The 23433-nt window shown below is 43.7% G+C and overlaps 1 protein-coding gene across 3 annotated transcripts in view; it reads left to right on the top strand.

The window, feature by feature from the left end:
* Positions 1-23433, top strand: part of LOC119974862 (calcitonin gene-related peptide-receptor component protein) — a 126689-nt gene that overhangs the window by 6031 nt on the left and 97225 nt on the right. For 2 of the 3 annotated variants that reach the window (XM_038814177.1, XM_038814179.1), the window contains exons 2-3: positions 19415-19451; positions 20002-20100. In XM_038814177.1, the coding sequence (XP_038670105.1) occupies positions 19415-19451; positions 20002-20100 (136 nt within the window). Of the gene's footprint in view, positions 1-19414; positions 19452-19747; positions 19758-20001; positions 20101-23433 lie in introns of those variants that run through there. The other variant, XM_038814178.1, reaches the window with a different exon arrangement.

The following is a 23433-nucleotide window of genomic DNA, read 5'->3' as shown; positions in this document are numbered from 1 at the left end:
TCCCCAAAACCAAACCTCCTCCCTCCCCAAAACCAAACCTCCTCCCTCCCCCAAAACCAAACCTCCTCCCTCCCCCCCCCCCCCAAAACCAAACCTCCTCCCCCTCACAAACCCAACCTCCTCCCCCCCCACAAACCAAACGTCCTCCCCCCCAAACCAAACCTCCCCCCAAACCAAACCTCCTCCCCAAACCAAACCTCCTCCCCCCAAACCAACCTCCTCCCCCCCTCAAACCAACCTCGCCCCCAAACCAACCACCCCCCCCCCCCAACCAAACCTCCCCCCCCAAACCAACCCCCCCCCCAAACCAAACCTCCCCCCCCAAACCAAACCTCCCCCCCCAAACCAAACCTCCCCCCCAACCAAACCTCCCCCCCCAACCAAACCTCCCCCCCCCAACCAAACCTCCCCCCCCCAACCAAACCTCCCCCCCCAACCAACCCCCCCCCCCAACCAAACCTCCCCCCCAACCAAACCCCCCCCCCCAACCAAACCTCCCCCCAAACCAAACCTCCTCCCCCCAAACCAAACCTCCTCCCCCCAAACCAAACCTCCCCCCAACCAAACCTCCCCCCCAAACCAAACCTCCTCCCCCCCCCAAACCAAACCTCCTCCCCCCCAAACCAAACCTCCTCCCCCCCCAAACCAAATCTCCTCCCCCCCAAACCAAACCTCCCCCCCCCAAACCAAACCTCCTCCCTCCCCAAACCAAACCTCCCCCCAACCAAACTTCCCCCCCAAACCAAACCTCCTCCCCCCCCAAACCAAACCTCCTCCCCCCCCAAACCAACCCTCCTCCCCCCCAAACCAAACCTCCCCCCCCCCAAACCAAACCTCCTCCCCCCCCAACCAAACCTCCCCCCAACCAAACTTCCCCCCCAAACCAAACCTCCTCCCTCCCCAAACCAAACCTCCCCCCAACCAAACTTCCCCCCCAAACCAAACCTCCTCCCTCCCCAAACCAACCCTCCCCCCAACCAAACTTCCCCCCCAAACCAAACCTCCTCCCCCCCCCCAAACCAAACCTCCCCCCCAAACCAAACCTCCCCCCAACCAAACCTCCCCCCCCAAACCAAACCTCCCCCCCAACCAAACCTCCCCCCCAACCAAACCTCCTCCTCTCCCCCCCCCCAAACCAAACCTCCTCCTCTTCCCCCCCCCCCCCAAACCAAACCTCCTTCCCCCCACCCCAAACCAACCGCCTGTGAAAATTCCCTTGGGGATAGAGGGAAACTTTACCAAGCAGCTGGTTGTGAAGACCCGGTACTTCAAATCGATGCTTAATTATAACAATAATCTTTCTTGTCACAAGTAGGCTCACATCAACACTGCAATGAAGTTACTGTGAAAATCCCCCAGTCGCCACACTCTGCCGCCTGTTCGGGTACACCGGGGGGGGGAATTCAGAATGTCCAAATTACCTAACAGCGCGTCTTTCGGGACTCGTGGGAGGAAACCTGGAGGAAACCCAAGCAGACACGGGGAGAATGTGGCGACTGGTGTGGAGGAGAGGCTATTGTCAAGTGATGCCAATGGCGCAACAAAGTTCAGCAGCACGGTAGCACAGTGAAGGCACAGTTGCTTCACAGCTCCAGGGGTCACTTGGATGACTGTCTGTGCGGAGTATGCACGTACTCCCTGTGTCTGCGTGGGTTTCCTCTGGATGCTCCGGTTTTCTCCCACAGTCCAAAGATGTGCAGGTTAGGTGCATTGGTCATTCGAAATTGCCCTTGGTGTCCAAAAAGGTTAGGTGGGGTTACTGGGTTAGGGGATAAAGGGGCATAGGGTGGAGGCGGGGGGCTTAAGTAGGGTGCTCTTTCCAAGGGCCGGTGCAGACTCAATGGGCTGAATGGCCTCTTTCTGCACTGTAAATTCTGAACTCTATGAACCTGAGCAGAGTGTTACATTGGACTGCAGAGGAGAGATGTGCAGAGATGACACAGAGGTTGGGGTGAGACAACAAGATATAATCACAATGCCTTTTTGCAACTTTGGCCAACTCTTGGCCTTCAAGTTTCTTCATGGCCTCTCATCGCCCTTTTCCCCGAGTAATCTCGCCATCAGTGATGGTCACTTGTTTCTCATATGTCTGTATCTTGTTACCTCCCTTCCTGTTTTCAAATGTCTTTAAGACCCTTTCTGACCATGATTTTGCATTCTCTCAGCTGCTTCTAGAACAGGGGTGGGCAAACTACGGCCCGCCAAAGGTCTTTATGCGGCCCACCAAGTCATTAAAAAAAAAAATAATAAAAATTTTTTTTTGTACTGTTCTATGTTCTACATGAGGCGCCCAGAATCATAACCGGGTGAAGTAATTATTTTACTTAATATACTATGTGGCCCTTTAAAATTGTGAATTTCTGAATGTGGCCCTTGCACGGAAAAGTTTGCCCACCCCTGTTCTAGAATCTCTCTCCTGCTGTTCAGAGGGTCCCCTTCCCTGCTGCTTTGATTTGTGTCTCTGGCGCAAGCACCAATGTGGAAAGACAAGTTGTTAAGATTATGTCCTGGGTTCAGAGGTATTTCTAAAATAACAAAACTAAGGGTTATCCCCATCATTCAAATTGAGACATTCACATGAACATTTCAGTCTTTGTTGAGGAAGGTGGCATTACTGGTATTTGGAGAAACTTTAAAGAGGCAGAGGAAACCGAAGAAGATTAGAGGGACCTGATGGCCTGCTACATAAGAGTAAGGTGGGAATTTAAGGACAAAATCTCGAGGTCAGATTTGATATATGATTCCTTTTATAAATTAAGCCTTTAATATCTGTATGTAAATTCATACATTTATAATTATTGATAATTGATTACTGAAAGAGCAAATATAAATCTTAAAATTGACATGAACAGCAAGTACAGCAACAACAGTAGCTGGATTGGCCATGCCAAATTGCCCTTAGTCCCCAAAATTGCCCTTGGGGGTTACTGCGTTGTGGGGATAGGGTGGAGGTGTTGACCTTGGATAGGGTGCTCTTTCCAAAAGCCGGTGCAGACTCGATGGGCCGAATAGCCGCCTTCTGCACTGTAAATACTATGATTCTATGATACAATTGACATCAACAGCAAGTACAATCAGGTTTTGCCTGAAACAAGTAATTGGGAAAGTTAATGGAATGTTGTCATTTATTGTGAGGGGAATTGATTACAAAAGTAGGGAGATTATGCATCAGATGAGGAGAAATCTTCTCGAGGGTTGTGAGGCTCTGGAACTTTCTTCCTCAAAAGGTAGTGGAAGCAGAGTCTCTGAATATTTTTAAGGCAGAGCGAGATAGATTCTTGATTAACAAAGAAGTGGAAGGATATATGGGGTAGGCAGGAATGTGTGGTTGAGGTTACAATCAGATCAGCCATGTGCAGGCTGGAAAGACCGAGTGGCCGAATCATCCTAATTCATATGTTCATTTAAAAAAAAAAATTAATGCAGATAACCAGCTGAGAGTTTTAAGACTTTATTTTGATGATTGGATTCTTCACCACAAAGCACTCCGATCAATCAAACTCTGATCAGTGAAGATGGAAAACCAATTCCTGCTTTGTGTATTACATTCACCATCTACTGGCAGTAGGTGGAATACCCCTACCACTGTATATACAGCAGTATGTTTAAAATTACATTGTGTCTCCTGCCAATGTGAGATGGCTGGCGATACCCATCCGCACGTGTGCATTTTTCTGTGCTTGCCAATTATGTAATTGGCCAGACATGTCAGCAGCAAACGCAGCTCGAATTAAAAATGTTGGAAAGTAAAGTCACATGTTTCCATGGTTATTGTTATCAAAACTATGTATGATGCAGATTGTGTAAGAGAAAACGGTGGGTTGTACTTGACTTTAGATTAAAAAGTAGAAATATAGCATATAAGAGTGAGCTGTCAGGGTTTGTATATAACATGCCATAGAAAAAGATAAAGCTAAAAGAAATCACCAAGTGAAAATTAGTATTGCATGTTGTTCTGAATAAAATAGGATAGCCCTTTCTGGTTCCAAAATCCATGCCTTATGATTGTTTTTAAAAAAATATTTTTCATTCTCCTTTTTCACATTTTCTCCCAAATTTACACCTAACAATAATCAGTAACGAATCTAATGTCAATCCCCATATCAATAACAACGATCCCATTCTCCCACCAAACCTCAGACATTAGCCCGCATGTTAACATAAATAAATGACAAAAAGGAATCAGGAATCACCCATAGTCACCATTAACACATACAGTCCCTCTCCCTCTCCCAGCCCCCCACCCCCCTCAATATTCGTTGTGATCCAGTTCTCGAAAGTGCATAATGAATAACACCCATGAATTGTAGAACCCCTCCATCCTTGTCTTCAGTTCAAATTTGACCACCTTCAAGCGTCAAGAATTCTAGCAGGTCCCCCTGCCACATCAGGGCACAGGGTGAAGAGGTTAATCTCCACCCTAACAGGATCCGCCTTCAGCCGATCAACAAGGCGAAGGCTACAACATCTGCCTGCACGCCCGTTTCCAACCCCGGCTGGTCCGACACCCCAAATATGGCCTCCTGAGGGCCTGGTACAGTTTCACGTGCACCACTTTAGAGATTACCCTAAAAACCTCCTTCCAGTAATCCTCCAGCTTTGGATAGGACCAAAACATGAACGTGGTTTGCCCCCCCCCCCCCCCCCCCCCCCCCCCCGCAATGTTCACACACATCTTCTACCGGCTCATCCTCGCCCTTTTGAGGTGTGCTCTATGCACCTTCAGTTGCATCAGCCACAACCTCACACACGAGGTGGAGGCATTCACCCTCCGGAGCACCCCACACCAGAACCCCTCCTCTATACCTTCTCCCAACACGTCCTCCCACTTTGCCTTGATCCCTTCTGGCGGCGCCTTCTCCTCCTCCAAAATAGCCCGTAAACTGATACTACCCACTTCTACACACTCCCTGTCGTCAGCACCTCCGCTAGCAATGTGGAACCCGGCTCTACTGGGAAGCTCTGTATCTCCTTTCTGGCAAAGTCTCCAACCTGCATGTATCTAAATATTTCCCCTGCTCCAGCCCATACAGCTCCCAGCTCCTTCAATCCTGCAAAACAACCCCCAAGAAACAAATCTTTTAGTGTCCTAATTCCTTTACGCCTTATGATTGTTAATTTTATTTTATTTCTTCGGTTTCAGTTCTCATTAGGATTGCTACAAGTTTAAATTTTGCCTTAAAAATATAGAGAAACTGAATGGAGACACAGGTATCGCGTTGAGGATGGGGGAATGAGTAGAGTTCTGATCTCGCTTGCAATGATGTCAGGGACTAAAATGCTATCGCTGTGCATGCACTGAGTTGGCAGCAAAAGTGGCCGTAAACATATCTGATATAGTGAAACCCACATTTAATAAATCTGTTTCCAGCTAAAACTTTAATATTTGATGTTCTTTGAAAATGAGGAAGCATTGGGCACAAGTGCTAAAATAATATTTGTCTCTAAATTATCTTAAAATGTTTATATTTTATATTAAAAGGGGTTCGTATTAATGAAAGATACAAAAGTTAAAGGGCAGAAGTAGTTTCTTATTTTTAATGAAATCTTTTATTATAGTCTTTCTTTGACTTATTGATGCAGTCCATTGTATTAAATGCTGACAGACAATAATAATCTTTTATTGTCACAAGTAGACTTACATTAACACTGCAATGAAGTTCCTGTGAAAAGTCCCTAGTCGCCACATTCCGGTGCCTGTTCGGGTACACAGAGGGAGAATTCAGAGTTCTCAGCTGGTACTGGAATTGAACCTGCATAGCTGGCCTTGTTCTACATTACAAAACAGCTGTCTAGCCTACTGAGCTAATCCAGCTAATTGTGCTTTTATGTAGTGCCAGTATATAGATTCTCTCTTGTTGGAGAGGGTCATTGCCTTGCACTTGTGTGGCCCGAATGACACTTTTCACCTTCCAGCCCAAACCTGGAAATTATCCAAGTCTTGCTGCATTTGGACATGGACTGCTTTAGTATCTGAGTCTCAAATGCTGCTGAACATTGTGCATCCATCAGCAAACTTTCCCGCTCCTGACTTTATGATGGAAGGAAGCTGCTGAAGATGGTTGGATCTCGGACACTACTCTAAGGAACTCTTGCTGGGAAGTCCTGGAACTGAGTTGATTGACCACCAACAACCATACTTGCTCAAATGTTGCCTTGATGTCAAGGGCCTAAAGTAATAATCCAGGAAACTTGAGTTCAAATTCTACCATTGATAATTTGAACTTGGTTTAATAAAACGCTGTCAATCGGAAAACCTGAAATGCTTCATGTTACGATACCAGACTCGACTCCAACAGTGGCTCGGATACTGGACAAAAAACCCAATATTGGAGTTTATTTGTAAGACTGTGTGGAAAGAATGATTCGCTCCAGAGTGTTGGCATGAAAAAATAGGGCTTTGGTATTTCTAAACCAAAACTTTGTTAGGAATACAATATGAAACTTTTTAACTACACATCCGAAAAGAACAGTTTACAATTACCCCTCAACACTACTACTCAATTTCCCATTAAACAACAAGAAAAGAAACATACAGTTCTCAATCTATGCAGGGCATAAGATAATACCTGCTTTATAAAATCAATTTGGTTCCTGTTGGAACCCCTTCAGTCTCTGGTTGGTATGATTCAGCTTCTTCCTTGTACACAGCTAAGACTGTCCTGCTTTAGATTACTGCTCTTTTATAACTGTCTACTGTGAGAGAATGGTGGACTCAGTTTCAGGCAGATCAGAAATCATCTCTCTCCCAAAGCTTCTCCAAAAATAATCTGCCTCTCTGCATTGCTCCTCTGAGCAATGACCTCATATCCTCAAGCTAAAAAACAAATTATCTCTGCAGGCTGCAAAAGCACATTAGCTCCCCAGGGACTTCCCCAGTCAAACCACATTTCTATGGTCAATTTCATCTGCTGTTTTAAAAACATGACCACAGTTAAACACACAACCCCAGACTTTTATCCCTTGTCCCAATATGTAGATGCCAATATTCCTAAAAATCCTGCATTCATCATATCAGCATTTCCCTTTGGGTAAGGAACCTGCTGTCCTTGCCTGACCTGGTAGGTTTATCAGCATGCAATGATGACAGTTGTTTTAAAATGGAAGGAGATAGTATTTGAGGAAAGGAAACCATTTACAGTGTCAGCTAACATAACCTGGATAATCAGTTTAATAGAAATGGGGTCATGGAGCAGAAGGTAAGTCTTGTATGTCGATGGTCCGGTGATCAGTACTCATCGTTATGAAGGGCATATATCAGACAGCAATTGCAAGCATTAGCCTAGAGTTTGCAAATAGTATAGTGATCTGCACAGGTGCTGTTAAATACACCTGTCAGGAAGATGCTGTCCAAGTTTTCCCACGACTCTACAGGTTTCACTATCCTAGTACCTCAGAGAGATAAAAGAAAATTGCTGCTGATGCTGGAATCTGAAACAAAAGCAAAAAATACTGGCACTCAAAAGTCACTTTTATAAATGTTGACAAACTCTTTCTCTTCCCCCCCCCCCCCCCCCCCCCCCCCCCCCCGGGGAGCATTGCACAGTCAATTCCAGCTCCTCTTGACCCAGAGTCCCAATTTACAATGGCCCAATAACTACAGTCACCAGGTTTGTGAATTTAAACACAATTAATGTTTTATTATTAACAGTAACTATAATTAAATAGGCAACAAATACAACTTGTTAACTACTATCTAATCTCTAACCCCACCCTTTAACTCACCCCACCCTCATATATATATATTATACATACACACACGGGAAAGAAGGGTGTAAAATAATGAGGAAAGTAAAAAGATAAGAGTCTTTGTTTCAGATGCATGTCTTCTTCAGTACAGGCTTTCAGATGGATGTTATTTTTTCTTTCAACTTATAATGATTACTCTCAGCCAGCATTTGAAAGAGAAAGACAGCTTCTTCTTTCAGGGTCTCGAACCTTCAGACAGTAGGCAGCAGAGCAGAGAGAGACGGCTGCTTCCCCCTTGAGCGTCCAGTTGCTTCTCTCAGGTTTTCCCTGAAAAAAACCACACCCGACAGAAACCAACTGCTGTTGGTTGCCAGGCAGAATAATGTCTCTGGCCAATCTATTGGCTACCAACCAACCAATGGAAACAAACCCCTCTAATCTCTTGAGTGCCATAAAGTCTGGGTTCTTCTGCCCAGTGTATTATTTTGATACTTTGAGCTCCTTACTTTCTCTGCTCGACTTAAACGTATGTCTCCATTAATGATCCATCGGCCAAAAATGATAAAAGACAAAATAAAATAAATAGAAACTAAGTTAATCAACAGGAAGAAGTTTCATTCCTTCAGATTTTAATTATTGATATTTTTAAAAACAAAATAACTTTCTTTTTAAAGTTTCCTTTCTGCCTCTTCCATCTCTCTTGTTTTTTTCTCCCCAATTTTCTTTCTGTACATAGTTTTACATTAAAACTATTCTAACTTGTACTTCCTGTTTTAGCTTCTATGTGCCTCAGTAAGGGTTCTAAAATCCGATTGGTTAAGGAGACGTTTTGTTGCTTGTTCTGTTTGCACAAGTTCCAAATCTCATGCAGGGGGCAGCGCACTGTTTTCACTTTCTAATGACCACGAATCGCAGGTTAAAATCTCTCAATGTCTGTGAACCAATGTAAATATAATGAAAAGTGAGCACCAATTGTTCATCACTGATTGTAAAAACCAGACCAGTGGGCTTTCTTTAATGAAATAAGCAAATTTTACTTTAGGCAGTTGCCAAGTCATTTCTTCCATTGCACCAGGGAGATGAAGTTGTGCTCTTTACTTCAATCGCCAACGTCACATCAAATTTGATCTACCATTCTGCTCCCCTGTAATGGTTCAAGTTTGTAACTACATCATATACCAATGACATGTTTTGAGGCAGAAAAATCACTGTTTGTCATGATAATTGTTTTTCAGCTGTCCAGAACGATTAGAATGCTGCATCTTGAATGCCTTTTTTAGCCACTCAGCAATTGTTGGTGAGGTTATCTGAGCTTTGGAATTTGCTTAATGTTGGATTTGAAGGAATGGTTGTTGACCGTCTTAGTTTTTCATACAGTGAGCACCTTCATCTTGACTGCCTACAATATTGGCACACATCATGACAGAAATTTACTTATTTGGTACATTTCTTGTATGTACATTGCTGTCTTGAGGAGGAGAATCCAAGGAAGCTTTTTTTAAAAAAATGTTTCTCTTTACGAGCATCATTAGGTTGGAAATCAACAATAAAGTCTGCCTGGTCAATGAAGAAGATACCTACTGCAGCTTGTATTTATGTGGCCCCTATAACCTAATAAAATGCTCCAGGACACTTCACAGAATAGTTATAAAGCAAAGTTAGACACCCCTCCATAAAGTGCTACTCGGGAAGAAGGCCAAAAGTTTGGTCAAAGAAATAGATAAGGACCATCTGAAAGAGAGGTAGAAAGAGTTTAAGGATGAAGGGCCTTGGCACCTGACGGCCTGGCCACCAGTGGTGAAGCAATTAAAATCTGGGTGCTGAGGAACTCCTCACAGTGACATGCTTCTATTGCAGCTAATATCACCAGCTGTTTGACAATTCAAATGGTATACCCTCTGTAGGTTCTGGTTATCATTTGAACTTAATTCAATTTTATTTGTTTGAAACTTTAACCAAAAAAGGCATCAGGAGACAGTCCGGTGTAGTAACTCAGGAAACTTTACTTAAGTTATAAAGTAATATTTAATAAAGCAGGGCGGTGAATTGACAGGCGTACTACAGCTCTTGCTTTCCTGTTCAGCTTAGGGTGGAGGGCGACACCTGCCTTCCGTTCTCTTCTTGTAATTGCGATGGGGCTTTTGCTTCCCTGTGGATAGCAGGTTCTGCAAACTTCATTTTGAAATGGTGTGTACCTTGCTCACTGAAACCTGCTCTTTATGAGCCCTTTGCAAGCCACAACCCAAAGCATGACCAATTATGTTATTTTTTTGATTGGCCAAAGTGAGGCGAAGCCAATTCTCCATTGGCTCAAGGGCTGAGTGATCAATCTCTGATTGGTCTAGGTGTGCATGATCAGTTCCTAATTGGTTTCTCGATGCTCAGGTTTATCTATTGATATTATTTCTTATTAAACCCCCTGGCTGGCCCTCTAAGCTGTCAGTTACTTGTGGGACCATCCATCACATTAAAAGTTGTTTCTGTTACTTGCTTGCAAGGATCAAAGGGAGGTTTTGTGGCCTCCTTCCTGCCCATTGGTTCAGATGGGGGGTAGTATGCCCTGATGTCCATATGAATGGTGTCTTGAGCATGTCACCCTGGGATTTGCCTAATTGGTACAAGCTCCTCATTAAATCAAATCCTTAGATGTGATTCCTTTAGAGGCCCTGTCCTCACTGTGGGTGTTGGAACTTGGAATGGGTCACTATACTTTTAAAACAAAGGATAATGTGGTGAAGGCTTAGAACATACAGAATATTACAAAGTATTAACACAGGAAGGTTACAATGCAAGTTGTACTTAAAAGTTATACCGAGTGAATAGAAGTGCATAGCAATAAACTCTGTTTGTAGTGTTGAATAATAATGATCAAAAGAATTGTACTATTTCAAATTAATCGCATACTGTTACACAGAGTTTAGCTCTAATACAGAAGTTAAAGGTAATTGCTTCCTCTTAATATTTATGAGCTAAACTTAATGCAAGGAACATCTGTTGTAATGCTTCCTTCCCTTACACCCACAAACTCCTGTTAACCTTCTGCTGATGACAAATGCAAGCAGTCCAGTCAACCTTGAAGACGTTATCTGTGCTTGACAGTGGGTAGCACTGTTGCTTCACAGCTCCAAGGTCCCAGGTTGGATTCCCGGCTTCGGTCACTGTCTGTGTGGAGTCTGCACAGAGTCTGTACATTCTTCCTGTGTCTGCGTGGGTTTCCTCCATGAGCTGCTCCGGTTTCCTCCCACAAATCCCGAAAGACGTCGTTAATTGGACATTTTTAATTCTCCTCCTCTGTACCCGAACAGGCGCCAGAATGTGGCAACTAGGCTCTTCACAATAACTTCATTGCAGTTTTAATATAATCCCACTTGTGACAACAAAGATTATTATTATTATTATAATCCATAATCAGCTTTGTTTATCTAACATCCCAAGATGCCCACTCGGGGCTGGACTCAAAGACCAGGGTGGGTAGCGATCTTGACCAACAAATGAGTGGCATTCGAGGCAGGGAGAATCGTGTCAGACAAGGGGGGGTAGGTACGTAATGGTAAGTGGGAAGCTGGAGGAGGTACGGGTGGTACTTGTCAATATATATGATCTGAATTGGGACCATGTGGAATTTATGAGGCGGGTGTTAAGTAAGATCCCACACTTAGAGTCACATAACCTGATCATGGGAGGAGACTTTAACACAGTCATTGATCCGGAATTGGACCGGTCAAAATCCAGGACAGGGAGGAGGCCGGCTGCGGCAAAGGAATTGAGAGGGATAGATTAGTGGAGGAGATACTCCAGGTGGACAGGAGATGCTCGGAGGCCCCGGACGCGGGAGTACTGAGGGAGCGGCAGAGATTACAGGAGGAGTTTGGGCTGTTGACCACAGGGAAAGCAGTGGAACAGTTGAGGAAGGCAAGGGACGTGATTTATGAGTACGGGAAAAGGCAAGCAGAATGTTGACGCACCAGCTCAGGAAAAGGGTAGCGGCCAGGGAGATAGGTAAAGTAAAGAGTAGAGGCGGGAATACTGTCCTGGACCCAGCGGGGGTGAACGAGGTGTTTAAGGACTTCTACAGTAAATTATATGAGTCGGAATCCCCGGCTGGGGTGGGGGGGATGAGGCAGTTTATGGATTAGTTGAGGTTCCTGAGGGTAGATGAGGATCTGGTGGAAAGACTGGGAGCCCCAATTGAGATTGAGGAAATAATCAAGGGGCTGGAGGGCATGCAGTCGGGCAAAGCCCCGGGGCCTGACGGCTACCTGGTGGAATTCTATAAGAATTATTGAGCCCCCTGCTGGTGAGGACATTTAATGAAGCAAGAGAGAAGGGAATATCCCCCCCCCCCAAAAACAATGTTGCAGGCGTCGATTTCATTGATCCTGAAACGGGAGAAGGATCCAGAGCAATGCGGGTCAAACAGGCCAATTTCTCTACTGAATGTGGACGCCAAACTGCTGGCTAAGATACTGGCTACAAGTATAGAGGATTGTGTCCCGGGGGTGATAGGGGAAGACCAGGGATTTGTAAAGGACAGGCAACTCGAGGCCAATGTTCGAAGGCTTTTAAATGTTGTTATGATGCCCTCAGAAGAAGTGGAGGTGGTGGTATCGATGGATGTGGAGAAGGCTTTTGATCGTGTGGAGTGGAATTACCTGTGGGAGGCGTTGGAAAGGTTTGGGTTGGGTGAGGACTTTATTGACTGGGTGCGGTTGCTCTATCAGGCACCAGTAGCGAGTGTGTGTATGAACCGGCTGAGGTAGGGGTACTTTAAACTACACCAAGGGACGAGGCAAGGGTGCCCCCTCTCCCTGTTACTGTTTGCTCTGGCTATAGAGCTATTGGCCATAGCGTTGAGAGCCTCTAGGAACTGGAGAAGGCTGGTTCGGGGGTGGGAGGGGGGCAGGGTGGAGCACCGGGTCTCGCTTTACGCAGGTGACCTGCTCTTGTATATTTCAGACCCGTTGGAGGGGATGGGGGAAGTATTGCGAATCCTGGGTGAATTTGGCAAATTTTCGGGGTATAAATTGAACATGGCGAAAAGCGAGATGTTTTCGATCCAGGCAAGAGGACAGGAGAAGAGACTGGGAGAGCTGTCGCTTAGAATGGTAGGGAAAGAGCTTTCGATATCTGGGAATCCAAGTGGCCTGGGAATGGGAGGCACTGCACAAGTTAAACCTATCCCGGTTGGTAGAACAAATAGAAGGGGACTTTAAGAGATAGGACATGCTCCCGCTATCACTGGCGGGGAGGGTACAGGCCGTGAAAATAACGGTCCTCCCCAGATTTCTGTTTCTCTTTCAATGCCTCCCCAATTTCATCCCAAAGACCTTTTTCAAGCGGGTGAATAAGGTTATTTTGGGCTTTGTTTGGGCGGGTAAAACCCCGCGAGTGAAGAAGGTGTTGCTGGAGCGCAGTCGGGGGGGAGGGTGGGTTGGCGCTGCCAAACTTCTGCAATTACCACTGGGCGGCTAATATAGCCATGATTAGGAAGTGGGTTGTGGGAAAGGGTTTGGCATGGGAGCGGATGGAGGCGCGTCATGCAAAGACATCAGTTTGGGAGCACTGATAACGGCCCCTCTTTCGTTCTTGCCGGCCCGACACTCCACAAGTCCGGTGGTGGTGGCAGCTCTGAGAATTTGGGGGCAATGGAGGAGATGTAAGAGAGTGGAGGGAGCATCGGTTTTGACCCCGATTTATAATAATCCCAAGATGCACTGTTATGCCACGTGACATTCACCTGAGGAAGGAGCAGTCCTCCGAAAGCTAGTGATTCAAAACAAACCTATTGGACTTTAACCTGGTGTTGTAAGACTTCTTACTGTGCTCACCCTAGTCCAACGCCGGCATCGCCACATCATGTCAAGTGAAGCTTGGGAATTGTCCCATGAAAGTCCACTACAAGTTTAGAACAAATTATATAATGTTCATCACTACACTAAACTATTCATGTTATATCAATTTCCCCTCAACCTGGAGTTTGCACATTCTCCCCATGTCTGCGTGGGTTTCACCCCCACGATCCAAAGATGTGCAGGTTAGATGGATTGGCCACGCTAAATTGGCCCTTAATTGGAAAAAAATGATTGGGTACAGGAAATTTATTTTTAAAAGTTCCCCCTCAACCTCAGCAATTGAGTTCGCTTGTCTCTTTGGCACTTGTCCAAAACTGTTGTGTTTTGTCTCTCGGAATTGCTGACCACCTCAGTCAGATTTCCTATCCATCCACCTTTATCCTCTGCTGTTGTTATCTCGTAATCACTTCATAGAATGTCTAGTCCACACTCAACACCGCAGGACTGGAAAAAATTGCTTGGTTTAGGGACTTTGCATTCGCTAAATAAAATGTCCTTATTTTTGGCAATGGTATAGATTCTTCTTCTTAGGCAGTCCCTCAGGATTGCAGATGATTTTCTTTCCACCAGTGCGAGATATAGATTATAGACGATGCAAACTCAAATAACACCATATCCTTGTTTTTCTTTGTCCAAGCAAGGGTGATTATCAGATGTTTTAGTCCATTCACAAAGAATCTCAACACAAGCATTCTCCTTGACTAATCAGTCTGCCATCAAGCCACCTGAAGCTTTTTTGAATTGCAGCAAACCCTGAAATGGGCCAGAACTAGATTAATGGCATCATAACTTCACCAAATTCCACCTCCTTGCCTCTGAGTCTCGTTCCTCTTTTAAAACTCCACTTAAAACTTACACTTTTGAGCAAGTTTTTATCAAACCCTCTCAATGGTCCCTTCGGCCCAACGTCAGTTTTAGTCTGATTGTGCACGTGTGAAGTCCACAGGATGTTTTGCTGAGTTTTCAAATATAGATTTTTTTATTTGAACCAGGGCATACATAAACACAGAATCAAGAACATAGCAATCCCCATAATGTGACATATTCCCTCTTTTTTTTCTCCCCTTAACCCCCCCCGGCAATGAACAGGTCCTCAAACAGAAGCAGAAACAGCCTCCATCTCACCAGGAACCCACCCTGCAAGCCCCAAACAGGGAAATTAATCTTCTCCAGTTTAAGGAACTCTGCAACATCCCCCAACCATGCCGACTCCCTCAGCGGCTCCACCGACCTCCACTCCGGTAGAATTTGTCACTGGGTGTTCGGCATGGCAAAAGCCACTATACCAGACATCCCTTTCAACAGCTCTGGCAATTCTGACACTCCAAAGATCGCCACCAGAGGGCCTGGTAACATTTCCACCCCCACAATCTTCAATAATGTTTTGAATATTGAGCCCCAGAACCCCACTAATTGCAGACGTGACTAAAACATGTGGACATGATTTGCCAGCCCCCCTTCACATCTCTCGCAACTATTTTCTACCTCCACAAAGAATCCACTCATCCGTGCCCACGCCATATTGACCCTATGCACCACATTGAACTGTACCAAGCTCATCCTGGCACAGGACGACGTTGCATTGGCCAGGTGCATAATTTTACTCCACACCCTACCCCATCCAAACTCCATGCCCAGCTCCTCCTCCCACTTCCGCTATACCTCCTCGATTTGCGCTTTCCCTGTGCCCACAGGCCATCCGTAGATGGTTTGCTAAGTTAAAGACACTATTTAAATTGCAAGTTGTTGAAATGGATCAATCAATGTGCATGCAATTCTCAACATACATGCTTTTTCTATATGCAGATCACAGCCCAGCACCACCCACACAGAGACATCGCTACAGCCATTTGATAAAACACACTTTTCTTAAAGGGACCCTTGCATGACACTTAATTAATAATCCCTCATGTTTGTTCATCTTATTGGATGTTGCATTTAAATGATATGTTTTTCACTTGCCTTTGAACCCTCCCATCTCTAAGGTAGGTGGCACTGGTGCTTTCTCTTTTGACTTTCCTGTGTTACTTCTGGTGCTAGTCCTGCTGGGAGTGTGAACTGGCTTTAAATGTCTGTTTTTAAACACTTCAAAAACATTCAAGTTACTGACATTACATTAAATATTTTAATATTTTTGAAAGCGTCCAACTGCTACATAATTTAAAGCCAGTTACATACTTTGATAGTTTTTTAAAATACTTGAGGAACTTAAAGCTTATTTTGACACACAATAGGAGCCCCGTTTTTTCTAATGCAGGTTAGGTTCCTTGTAGGGAATTCCCAATGTAGGAAATCTCAGTATTTAAACAGATTGGGTTTTATAATGCGAGAAAGCATTGCATTAATTTTTTATTTCTCTGGGGAATAGAGGGGAAGTATTTGCTTTCATTTCGCCCACTTGCATCTGTACCTACCATGCCTGTGCCTCCTCCTACTCACTGCTCTCTACTGGTGTAATTTTCTACCTCCATACTTTCTCTTCCCACTGCCTTCCTCTGTGCCTTTTTCTTCTGCTACCCTCTTTTGCTCCCCTTTCTCACGTTTCTGTGCCAGCTGTTGCTGCTGCTGAACAGCACTGCACTCCTTAAAACAGTCTGCTTACTGGCACAGTGGGCTAAATAGCTGGCTTGAAATGCAGAACAAGACCAGCAGCGCGGGTTCAATTCCCGTACTAGCCTCCCTGAACCGACGCCGGAATGTGGCGACTAGGGGCTTTTCACAGTAACTTCATTGAAGCCTACTTGTGACAATAAGCTATTATTATTATTATTATTACTGCTCTTATGCTTCTCTTCCCACTCCATGCAGCGGGACATTCCTCTCGAATTCCTCCACTCATCCGCTTCCTTCTGTAGGTTTTGCTGCCTCTACCTCACCACAAGCAACATTCTTTTTCCTGCATTGATCAGCTTACTTTTCTCCTCCCTCCATGTGCAGCCACTAAACTCCCACTTTACTGTGACTCTTCCATATTTGTTACTACTTCTACACCTAATTATTCTTCTCCCAAACCTAAAGATTCTTCTTTACTTAATATATATATTTTACTTTTCCTTCGCCCTGCTATTCGAAGTCATTTGCACTTCATCCCAACAATCCCTTTCATTGACCACCAAACTCTCTTCAAATCCTGACATTGTTGTTCCCTAACATTCAACCCAAATTCCTGCCTTGCCATTCAATAGCTTCCAATAACCTTGCCACAGTCCTATTTATTTTCTCTTCCTGGCTCAGCTAGCAGTTTAGATTTCCCCCATCTTTAGCTGGCACTTGTTACAAATCTAGCCTTACAAGCTAAAAAAACATAATCACTTTTGGAAACAAATCCTCTACTTGGCATCAGTGGCAGAATTGTATTGGCCTCTGAGTGGTTGGAGTTGGGATGGGTAAAGTAGCCAGGAGTCAATATTTGGGTGTTAAAGCCCGTGATTAACTTCAGCCCCATGCATCAACTTTATACCTTGTGAATTCACTGACTCACCTTCCCCCAGTACGCAAGCTAACCCTTGCATGAAAATAAAATTCCTGAAATATGTTTTCATCAAAGCATGTTTATTATAGCATGTCTATATCTAAATTAATCCATTCACTAGCAAGGTTAATCGACACATTGCCTAGATAGCAATTACATTTTAATATGGTAAATATTTTCAACTTTGATTTCCTTTTGTTCTTAAATTTCTACACATATTTATTAAGTTTTAACATAAAATGTAATCAGATTTTCACGAGATTAATTTTACACCGTAACTCCTGACACCAAACAGGAAAGGTTGTGTATGTGCACTCTGTCTCCATTGCATCTGCTGACATATGCACAATTTCTGACTCAGCTGATGTATTTGCTGTGCGCACGGAAACTGGTGGCAATACTGATTCATGCCTATGTTGGCCTTCCCACCACTGACCCAAGCCCTTCCCACCTCACTCGCTGCCTCCTGCTTCCTGCTTCTCTCCAGAACCTTCATCATCCCCCGCTTGCTGCCCCTCTCCTGAGCCCTTTGCTGTCTCTTACTCAACCCCCCACTGGTGCCTGAGTTTCCTCTTGCCCATCTTGCTTGAGCCCTCACTTGCTGCCCCTTTTCTGCACCGACCGCAGCAGTTAGACACAGGAAACTACCCAGTACATTGTCACATCACACAATGCCCAAGAAAGGAGCCCAACATGGATCTCATGCAATAATTATCTGATACTCTGTTTAAATATTACTGATATTTTTTTCAAAACCTAGTTTTCTGATGATTTAGCATTGTTTGCAATTTCCAGTTTGAGATGCAAGTCTTTTCCATCTGAGTTTAATGCAGGTAAGGATGTCACCAGCAAAAACATCACGGGTATTGCATATGTGTGTCCTCTGCAGTTATGGAGTCCCAAACTCAGCTTTAATTCTATTTGATTTTCCTTTACTATTTACACAATTTTACTTTCATTTCTTTGTTTCTAGCCAACATCCAGGGCAACGAACATGCTCCATTATACTATTTAATCCACCTCCCCTTGTCAAACATGATATAAATATGCCCAGAATCAGGATGTTGAACCTGAAAATGCCCCAAATACTCCCACAATATTCTTTAATAACATAATCTGACCTCAGTTGGCATAATCAGTGGACCTGTTAATATGGGGTATGTTGCATTGGCTAAAACTATATATCTGACGTTGAACTAAAATCAAGATACTGACCTGGATTTTGTGGTCGGAATGATGCAAACCTATCAGCATTCGTCACGATTCTTCCTCTGAAACTGACATTTTTGGAGTCCGGTCCGCATTGGATTAAAACATAGATGTTCAGAAGTTGCTGTCCTTAGGATGTGCTGGTGAAGCCTCCACGGACTGCAATTAGAAATCACTGAATTGATAAGAACTTCCCCTTTTATGCTGTAATATCACTGTTAAAACTCCTGAACAGGTTATTCCTTTTTAATGTATAACTGGATTTTGAATGATGTGGAGATGCTGGCATTGGACTGGGGGGGGGGGGGGGGGGCACAGCAAGAAGTCTTACAATACTAGGTTAAAGTTCAACAGGTTTATTTGGACTTCTCTGATGAAAGTTAGTGATTCCAAATAAACCTGTTGGACTTTAACCTGGTGTTGTAAGACTTCTTACTGTGGCTTTTCAATGGTGCAGTAAATTATAACTACTGCTGAGAAACTTCTCTTTCACTTGAAAATTAATACTCTATTCCAATTTGATAATTCAATTTTAATTTTTAAAAAAAAAGTTTGTTTGATATTCAGCTTCTAATATTCAGCTGAGCTGGTTTAGCTCAGTGGGCTAAACAGCTGGTTTGTGATGCAGAACCAGGCCAGCAGCGCGGGTTCAATTCCCGTACCAGCTTACCGGAAACAGGCGCCGGAATGTGGTGACTAGGGGCTTTTCACAGTAGCTTCATACTTGTGACAATAAGTGCTTATTATTATTATTAATGAGTATGCCCCAATTTTTGTTTCACTCTCAGTAAAATTTGTAAAATAAAATGGAGGATAATCAGTGCATTTTACTAGTTTGCTGCCTGTGAGAGTACTTCAGTGTGATAGACTGCTTATCCTGCTTGATAAAATCAATGTTGTTGGACACCTGGGAATCCTGTTGGCGTGGCACCAGATTCAAATTAATGCCGGGAAATGTGAAATGCTGCCCACAAAAATGGCACTTTTCCATTGACTGCAAAATCCAGGCAATGGAAATTTTACTTTGTGGCGTATGTACTAAATGGAAGCTGCTGCCAATGAATACTGGGGTGTGCTCACCACTGCTCAGTTATGGCAATTTGAAGCTCAAACAATTCTATATTCAATAACTTGTCTTTTACATAATATTTTTCAACCCAAAATTTTATTCTTTGTAATTTTTCTATTTCAGAAAAGACGCAAATGCTGCAATGCTGAGTAATTATGAGGTGATGTTTCAAATCTTTTCTGTACATTTCAATGACTGGAAAGTAAATTCTGTTGCACAGTAGCTATTTTAATCCTGCTTAATAGTAACATCCGCCATTTTGACTTATTGTTTAGCTGCAATCTATTCTTTTGTTACGTGAGCAGACTTTTCTGCAGACCATTATTCCCATATGTGACCCGTAGAAGTATGGGAATAATTAAGCTATCCTCACTCCATTGTCTCCATTGTTCACAGCAAAAGTTATATAACATTTATAATTTTTCTTTCTTTGCTTCTCATTACTGCTGTTCGAAGAGCCAAAAAGGTGACATCTTTTCTTTGCGATTCTTTCTCCTCATTCAGGAAGGAGCCCAATGCTTGCAGCCAGTGCAGGCAGGAGCTCTGTAGCTGTAACATTGTAATCCTGTTGCTAGTTTGTATGACCTACGCATAACTCCCCTGCCAGATTAATGGGATTGTTAAATCACCCCTATAATGTAATGCATTGAAATCTCAGGTGAGAATCCACGCCAATCAACAATCTTTCATCCTTTTGTTCTCCATTTTAGGTCTTTAAGCTTCTGACAGATCTTAAAGAGCAACGGAAAGAAAGTGGAAATAAGAAACATAGTGCTGGTCAGCAGAATCTCAACACAATAATGTATGAGGTAGGTGAAATGCAGTTATTGTGTGTTATCAAGGTTTGCACTTTAAAAAAAAAATCCTAACCTCTTGTCGTGTGCAGGAAAATGCATTAGTCCATCATGGATGTACATTTCACAGACCTGAAACTTTAACTCTGTTTTCTCTCCGTGGATATTGTCAGACCTGCTGAATGTTTTCAGTATTTCCTGGTTTTATTTTAGATTTCCAGCATCTGCAGTATTTTTTGTATCTGTGTTGGTGACTATGGGCTGTGTTTTACGGAGGTCTCCAATCACTCAGCTAAAAAGTCGGTGGTGAAAGTCCGTCGTCCATAGTGATGGCTGCCCCTCGGCAATTTAATGTTGCGAGTAGCATTAATTGTTTTAAGGTTAGACTTCCATCCCTATTTTGGGAGGATGTCACGCCGTAGAAAACTCCCAGCCGAATGGATGGCCTGGAGTCCCTGCAGTGCGAAGTGGAAGCGATGGGGTCGTCACTGCTAGGGCTACAGGCAGTCCTGACGAAGCGGAGCCTGGGCTCAAAAGAAAAGTCCAGGGTTTCACTGAGGCCAGTCTGAGCTTGTTGGGCTTGAGCAACTATTTGTCCTGCAGGAGGAGTAAATATTGGCCAGTACACAGGGGAGAACTCCCCTACCCCTCTTCAAAATAGTGCCACGGCATCTTTTGCATCCCCATGAGAAAGCAGAGGGGCCTAAGTTTAATGTTTGATATGAAAGATAGCAATTCTGTCAATAGTGCACAGGAGTGTCAGCTTTGATTTTTGTGCTCAAGTCCTAGATTAGGATTTAAACCCACAACTTTGTGACAGAGGCAAGTGTGCTACCAACTGAGCTTTGGCTGACATACTAGACGTAAATAGACTAAATGCTTCAACCTTTGAAATAGCTTGAGATGAGATAGATATAAGATTCAAAATAAGAGTTTTAGGATGGAGCAGGAGAAACTCTTGACATTGAAAATTATGAAACTGTAAAAAGGACTTAAGCAATCAAGGAGATACCATGTCAATATTTACAAGTTGATTAGAAACTGTTTTAAAGTTAGGGGATTACAATTCTGAGAGTTTAGTGGGCACGTGGTATTAGGGCTGCTATTTGAATGGACTTACTAATTCGGCCAAACAGCCTGTGACAGTGTAATTTCAGTGTAAAATGTGATTTGTGATTTAAAAGCAGTGGGAACAAAGGGGTCCAGAACAGCATACCGCTAAAAGTCTTATTTCCTGAAATCAAATTGATTCAGGAAAGCTGTATTTCTGAATGTTGGATAAAGTTTCAAATGAATGAACAACAGTTCTTACTAACTCAGGTCAGTGTCTCACGAGTTTGGTTTCGTTGAATCATCCTTTAGATATTTTTTTTGGTCAGACGCCTTTTCCAGATGTTGGTGGTGAGAAACACATAGAATGCTGTTGCAAATGAATCAAAAATTTGAGTTATTAGTGGTCATGGCCATGAGACGTGCATATGGAATATTAATTTTTAAATCATCGGCTGGTCAGATATACAGCGAACTTCTATAACAGTATTTTTGTCGAGCAAAGGCACTGAATTTAAAATTAGAAGTCACCTGACCCTCAAATTGACCAAATCTGAAAACTTAGTGGATTTGTCAGGGGACATGGCGACAGGAGGTTCCCCTCCCGGAGCTGGGAGGAGAATTAGAGGATGGACTATGGGCGGACGCGTTGAGTAGAGTCAACGCGTCCGGAACATGTGCCAGGCTCAGCCTGATACAATTCAAGGTCGTTCATCGGGCTCACATGACAGTGGCCCGAATGAGCAGATTCTTTGGGGTGGAAGACAGGCATGCAAAATGTGTGGGAGGACCAGCAAACCACGTCCACATGTTCTGGACATGTCTGAAGCTTCGGTGATTTTGGCAGGGGTTTGCAGATGTCATGTCCACAGTGTTAAAAACAACGATGGCGCTGAGTCCAGAGGTGGCGATTTTTGGGGTGTCGGAAGACCTGGGAATCCAGGAGGAGAAAGAGGCCGACGTTCAAGCCTTTGTTTCCCTGGTAGCCCAGAGACGGATACCATTAGCTTGGAGGGACTCAAAGCCCCCAAAGTCGGAGACCTGGCTATCGGACATGGCTAGCTTTCTCTGTTTGGAGAAAATCAAGTTCGCCTTGAGAGGGTCACTGTTAGGGTTCGCCCGGAGGTGGCAACCGTTCGTCGACTTCTTTGCGGAAAGTTAATCGTCAGCAGAAACAGGGGTGGTTAGTTTAGCTGAGAGTAGGGGGTTAATAAAGGTGGGACCTGTAAGGAAGGGAGACGGCTTTTGCACAATGTTTATAGTTTCATGTACATTGTTTATTTTGTTGTTGTTACAGTACCAAATATACCTTGATAAGATGTTTATTTAAAAAACAAGACTTTAGCGGTTCAAGAAGGCAACTCACCACTATCTTCTGAAGGGCAACTAGTGATGGGCAGTAAATGGTGGCCTAACCAGCGATGCCCATAACCCGTAAATTAATAAGAAAAAAACAAGACCGGATGAATCAGGAACAGAATCCCCAAATGGCAAAGCTATTAGAATGTTGTAATTTATTGAGGGGGAATTGATTACAAAAGTAGTGAGGTTATGTTTCAGTTGTACAGGGCATTGGTGAGACTGCATCTGGAGTATTGTGCCCAGTATCAGTCTCCTTATTTAAGGAAATATGTAAATGAGTTAGAAGCAGTTTGGAGAAGGATTTTTAGACTAATATTAGGAACGGGTGGGTTGTCTTGTAAGGAAAGGTTGGAGATATTGGATTTGCATCCACTCGAGTGACTTGATCAAAACCTTTTAAGATGTTCCAGGGTATTGACAGGTGGATGTGAGTAGATGTTTTCTCTTGCCAGAGAATCGAGAACCGGGGTTAATGTTTAAAAATCAGGAGCTGCTCATTTAAGATGGAGATGAGGAGAAGGGTGTGAGTCTGGAACGCTCTTCCTCAAAAGACACTGGAAGCAGAGTCTCTGAATATCTTTAAGGCATAGTTAGATAGATTTTCAATTAACAAGGGGGTGAAAGTTTATCGCGGTAGGCAGACATGTGGGGTTGAGGTTACTATCAGATCAACCAAGATCTTTTGAATGGCTTGAGGGGCCAAATGGCTGACCCCTGCTCCTAATTCGAATGTACAAATGCACTTTTGAATGAACTAAAAGATTGAAAATTAAATCCAATGAATCAGCAAGCTAGTCCAATCCTTAGTTAGCTAACCTCAGCCAAAGCCATCAAAGCAAGTGCTTCAGGTAGCTCTTACTGCCTTTTGGTTAAAGAGAGGAAATTATCCAATAATCACAACTGAGTAGTGCATGTAATGGATATTAATGGAAGACA

Source organism: Scyliorhinus canicula, chromosome 12, assembly GCF_902713615.1.
Source record: "Scyliorhinus canicula chromosome 12, sScyCan1.1, whole genome shotgun sequence".
Taxonomy (NCBI): Eukaryota; Metazoa; Chordata; class Chondrichthyes; order Carcharhiniformes; family Scyliorhinidae; genus Scyliorhinus; species Scyliorhinus canicula.
Note: the sequence above shows the minus strand (reverse complement) of the source record. Positions and strands in the feature narration are given on the sequence as shown.